This window comes from Micrasema longulum, unplaced genomic scaffold (genome assembly GCF_059751315.1).
Source record: "Micrasema longulum isolate JH-2025_06_02 unplaced genomic scaffold, ASM5975131v1 h1tg002330l, whole genome shotgun sequence".
Classification (NCBI taxonomy): Eukaryota; Metazoa; Arthropoda; class Insecta; order Trichoptera; family Brachycentridae; genus Micrasema; species Micrasema longulum.
In genome coordinates this window covers 171,961-177,960 of record NW_028279480.1, presented here as the reverse complement: position 1 = coordinate 177,960, position 6,000 = coordinate 171,961, and the positions used below count along the sequence as shown (strand labels likewise).

The 6,000-nt window shown below is 33.1% G+C and overlaps 1 protein-coding gene across 4 annotated transcripts in view; it reads right to left on the bottom strand.

Annotated features, from left to right (window-relative positions):
* Nucleotides 1-194: 194 nt before the first annotated feature.
* Zdhhc8 (zinc finger DHHC-type containing 8) overlaps nucleotides 195-6,000 on the bottom strand; it is a 29,737-nt gene continuing 23,931 nt past the window's right edge. For 2 of the 4 annotated variants that reach the window (XR_015824836.1, XR_015824837.1), the window contains 2 exons: nucleotides 4,446-4,594; nucleotides 195-1,296 (listed from right to left, as the gene is read on the bottom strand). Coding sequence is in view for 1 of the 4 variants with exons in the window: in XM_088240025.1 (XP_088096151.1) it covers nucleotides 906-1,296 (391 nt within the window). In the remaining 3 variants the exon portion in view is untranslated. The remainder of the gene's footprint in view (nucleotides 1,297-4,445; nucleotides 4,595-6,000) is intronic. The other 2 variants (XM_088240026.1, XM_088240025.1) reach the window with 1 other exon arrangement.

Here is a 6,000-nt window from a genome sequence, read left to right as displayed (position 1 = left end):
AATTAACCCTCGTACAAGAGAATTTGAGGCCTTAGCCATTGAGCCCTTTTATCATCTCTCCAATTTGGGCAGTGACAGGAAAATTGTTCATGAGTAAATTTTAATTAAAGACATTGCTGCATTGTTTGCTTAAAAAAAATCAAATAAATATAAGAATCCAAAATATAAACAGAAAAGAAAATAAAACAAAGTAGTTTGTAAACAATTACATATAATTCAAATAAGTTAAACCTGCGTGCTACCACTTACGTGTATTCATCATACAATGCCAGTATGTATATAAAAATAATAGTACGATACCGTAACTATATTATAGTAAAAATAAGTCTGTATCGAGAGGTATTAGGGTGTCGTACATGTCAAAATCATTCATTCTAAAAGGTCGTAACAAAATAAACGTAAAATTAAATCGAATTGTCGCGGGGAAATTATTTCACAAAAAGTGCAACGAACAGAGTTCAGTCGCGTATTCCACTTCAGCCCAAACCTAAATACGGATAAACATACAAACATTTGTATTTACATTATAACCAGTCCCGGTATATAATGAAGGGAAAACATCGAATGCCAATTTATTTAGTTTGTTTAAACTACCTTTAAACAAGAACTCGTCAAAACACTCGTAAACTAAATCAAGTATCGCACAATATACAATCATTTTAGAATACAAAATAACAATGTACCAAATATACAATACAATATTATATACACACTAATAATACACATAATTAAATGTTTAGGCTCCTTTAGAAACCCACTGCGTCACACGGGAAATGTTTAGAATATCGCGACACGTCGGGGCGTTCCTTACGATGCGAACAAAATGAGAAAACACGTCTTGTTCATTTACCGAGGGGGCTACTCTCGGGGGGCACTAGGGGGCGCGCCTAGTGCCGCGGCCAACCCTATACGGAGATCTCGTAGTTCATGTCGTAGACGGAAGCGCGCTCGGGCGGCGCCGGGGGCGGGGGCCCCGGCAGCGAGTCGGACACCTCGAGTGCGCGCACGAAGGACATGGGGCGCGGCGCGGGCGGCGGCCCGGGCGGTTGGTAGGGCGACGCGGGGCTCGTGTCCTTCCACAGGTACACGCCGCGCTGCGGGGAGCCGGCCAGCTCGCGGATGTCGCCGGCGTGACGGGCCGCGGCGCGCGCGAGCTCGCCCTCCGACAGGAAGCGCCGGGAGGGCGAGCAGTGCGCGGCTGGCGCGCAGTACCCCGCGCCGCCGCCACCGCCGCCGACCCCCGACACTCCGATGAAGTCCGGCCGCCGCGCCTGCGTCGGCGTCCCCGGGTTGGATCTATAAGCGATTTATTAAATGCATACAACTTTGAAATGAGCGGACCCGTATTACTTGATTTTTAATTTTGATATTTGACACCTAGATGCTGCCGTCATTACAAAGAAAGTGACATCTCCAATTCTATATAAAATGAGTTATATTTATTTTTGTATCTAAAGTACAATATCTAGCGCCAAACACATTAACAAAGTGGCATGTCATGGTAATTTCTCATTTTAACCTAAAGTAAAAATAAAGTAGGCAAAAATCAATTACTACACGAAAAAGCGGTGTTTCCCTTGTTTATAAGTAATAAAATGCAGCACAACTTCTTAAAAAAAATAAAAATATTTCAAGGTGGTAAGAAGCATTTTATGTTTTCTTGATTTTAACATTTCACTTTTTGGAGATGTTGCTCTCTTCATAAGGACGACAGACACTAAATACTTAATATAGATAGTGTAAGGGGCAATGAAACCATTGGTGTTAAAAAAAATTCAAATCACTTTAAAATTTAAAATTTGGAAAGCCAAAAGTTTGATAAAAAAAAACAATTTGAGTATAAATAGGAAGAGCCATGGTATTGGGTGTGCTGAGAGAACATTAACTGTAATATTTAAGTCTACTTGACCAAGTGTTTTTTAATGGACTAGTTCTCTGAGATTCTTGTATAAAGAGTTTTATAAATTATGTATTCGTGTTTTTAACAGAATAAAATCTTTTTTTTTATTTTCAAACAATTCAGAATTTCACGCGGAATATAAATATTATTCATAATATTCTGATGAATGAGGCATAAAATTTACAAAATTTACTCAGTGGTCAGTAAATATAATAATGTGTTAATATAACAAACTATGCATGTATGCATGTATGACTAAAATGTTTTAATACTCAACAAACATCTACGGATGAATATTTTATAGCACATTTTATTGATATTTCAAATTGAACTATCTACAGAAAATTTCAAAATGAAATAAATGGCTTGAGATGCAAAAAAATCTTAAACTCATCAACAAATTACCTACACTAAAAATTAATGTTTTTCAAATAATTCAATTAATTAATTAAATGGCGTACTCCTAATAAGTTTAGCTTTGTAACATAGCAAAAAAACTAAATGAAATTCAAATTAAAAACAATTATTGATTTGGATGAAAATAAAGTATATTTTTAAGTTGGCTGTCAAGTAATGTGTTTAAAATGAGTATTAAATTATATGAGCATGTATGTAAAATCGATAAGCTCCACCACCGACAATATTAATTAAAAATATGCAGAAAATAAAACAAGTGTTGCCAGATAGCTTAGAATAATAAAAAACGCAAATATAGTCAATTTCAACTGCACACAATTAAAAATGGATGATATCTTTTACCGTTGAATTGATAAACTAGGACGGATACCGCCCTTTACATTAGGTCCATCTATGTTTTGCAGGCCAAAAGAGAGCAAACAGAAAAAAATCAAATAAACAATAATAGAACATAATAAATATTTAGTACCTAGAACATGTCATTCAGAACAGTCATGCCAGAAAAGTAATCGTTATTAAGAATACTATGCACTAATAGAGGTATTCAATATAGCAGATTCCTACCGGGTGAGGTAAGTCGTTAATTCCTCGCTTTCATGGGTAACAGAAGTCAAATTCCAAACTGAAATTACTGAAAATATCACAGGCAATTATAACTTTTGATGATTTGATTTGATGTCTGATGCAATGAGATTTAAATAATAATAAATATGACCCCCATAGCTGTTTTCACTTTAGAATTTGACGACTCGAGAAAAAGTACATTCCGGTTAAAATGACTGAATCAACTCCAGAAGCATTTGATCAGATTGCATGGGTAAAGAAGTGCGCGTGGGTTAGAAATGAAAGGAGATGTTGCGTGTCGTCGCCGTTCAGGTAAAAGTCACCACCCAAAGAGCATTGTTGTGAGAAATCGCAATTTGAAAGTTTGGAGACCGAGGAAAAATCAGATTTTTGTGTTTTGGAGGTTTCTCGTACACAACATAATTCCTTCGTGTCTTTTTAATAAGTGCCATTGGTAACATTTTCTTTCCGATACATTCTCATACATCCGGAAGGTTTTTAATGAGGCAAGGTTAGGTTAGGCAAAATTAGGTTTAGTGACTTTTGCTTCTTTATAATCTGGACAACGCAAGCCAAAAGAACTAGTGCCAGGAAGGAAATATTACAAATAAATAATTATTCAATTTAGTGTTTTATTTGAAAAAATATTTTTTAACATGTTTATTGTTTTATGTTTAATTTTACAAATACCTCAACAAAAACAAAATCTTGTTTTTAGCAAGAAAACTATCATACTTACAAAATGATAAAAATCTGTCTAAACTGTCAATAAATTCTGTTTGCTTTTAGTGATTTAGGCTTGTTGAGATTTTATTAAAAGTCACTCCACTGTTTTTACTAACAAATAATTTTGATTTACGCAACTTTTGCATCCTAATTTTATGTTTTGAGAATATATATTCAGGCATATTCAGCTAAAAACTGACTTTGTTAGGGTTAGTGACTTTTACCTGAACGGCGATGATATTATATAAGCAAGAAATGGCTATTGATATTCGAAGGAAATGATGTAAGAAATGAGATATTATGTACATAGTATATTATCTGAAAACATTACAAGTACATATATATCATATTTATTTATATACATATATTAAATATGATATATTTTGGTAAGTTTTCTGAACTGATAGAACCGTAATGTACAATTATAATTATGTAGCTTAAAAGTAGTTAAGCAATCGATAAAATTGTAATAAAATAATAGCAAAATCTACTTTGGTATTTTAAATGTATGTCAGAGAAATGTGATTGGGTATAGAAATATAATGTGGAGAGTGCAAATAGGCACCTGCTTTAATATTATTTTCCTAAATTTTTATTTTTAGTTTTGAAACCCTTAATTAATATTTGTTATAACAGCAAGATGTAGGCCCCTAGTTATATTTTTAAACCATAATATGCAACTACTTGAAGGATGAAAATGTATTTGTTTTAAAAAAAATAAAAGAATAGGCCATACTAACTTTATTGTTTTATTTTAAGAATAGTACATAATATATTTAAAATAAAACAACTAGAATAAAATAAAAATAATAATATAAAGGAGTGGGAATATCCTTACCAGAAGATGAGAGGTGCGCTGGTGGGCAAATTACGCCATTAATGGATTCCATTACAACTAAATCACAAATCAGTCATGGGTAACGTATATAACAGCCGATTACTAGAATAACAACTACTTTCCGATCTCTCATCTACAGAAACATCTACCTGGAAATGAAATTGCGAGTGTGGATTAGGAAAGCGGAGGATTCATGCACACGGTGTCTAACAACTGGATTAGAAGCATCATCAGAGTGAAAAATATTTGAACCTAGGCTATGACCGGATGTCGCTTATGAGAAGGTTTGGAATAATAATTACCTAGAAATATGCGACTTCTGGAAATTGTGATATGGAAATCCTAAATTATGAATGGTGAATGTTAGTGTCATAAGCCCTGTAAATTTTACAGCGAACATAAGCCTTTTCACCGACAGTATTCTGTGTATATTATTTATAAATTAATTTTTTTAAATATACGGAACAGGGCATTTCACATAATTACATTAAATACTAAATTGCATAGACACTAAAATGCATAAAAGTAAAAACAATAGCTACGAAGACTTATTCTTATGTATGATTTATCACTATTCAGAGGTTAAAAAACTAAGTAGAATAAATTTAAAATAAAAGAGTAAATGAAGAAAAAAGTACCTATTTTGTCAATAAAATAGAACACATTAAACATACATACAGTAAAACCTCGTTTTTTACGTTTTCCCGCATTTTACACCAAAATGTTTAGGTCCCATTTTTTTTCATACATTCTCATTCAAATATTCCCCCCCAATTAATGTTTTTTACGTTTTTCATAACCCCGGTTTTCAATTTAAAAAAATCAAAACTCATTCGATCTGTCAAAAGACAACGAGCCGCGCGCTGCCGCGTGATTAGAGAATAAAATCGAGGTAAATAAAAAAAAGGGTAAATTATTGTCTCAAACTAAATTCATAAAGTAGGTGCAGTGTAATTGACCATTTTGTTAAGTCTTGTTTTTGTTGTCTTATTTTGACATTTTACAATAGTGACATTCTCAAATATAATGTTTCAAGGGCAATTTATGTCATGTACGGTAAAACCTTGTTTTTACATTCCTCAATTTTTCATTTTCCTGCTTTTTAAACCGAAATGATTAGGTCACATTTGTTTCCATACATTCTCATTCAAATATCCCCCCGATAAACGTTTTTACATTGAAATTTTTACAAAACTCATTCGATCTGTCAAAAGACGCCAAGCCGCGCGCCGCCGTGTTGTCCAAAATGGTGAATAAAATCAAAATAAAAAAAAAAATGTGGATATTGTTGTCTCAAACTAAATTCAAAGTAGGTTCAGTGTGATTGACCATTTTGTTTAAGTGTCTAATTTTGACATTTTACTAAATTGTAACATGCGGTTGTCGCATGTTTAGGAAGAATAATGTCTTTACATTAATAAATTACGATGCAGAAAGTTAAAAAATTTGGCAATAGAAATATTATTTGAAGTTATAAACATAATGTGAAAAGAAGATAGTTAATTTAACAGTTATGCTAATTGAAATTTTTATTTTCATGTTTTTAAGGTTAAGT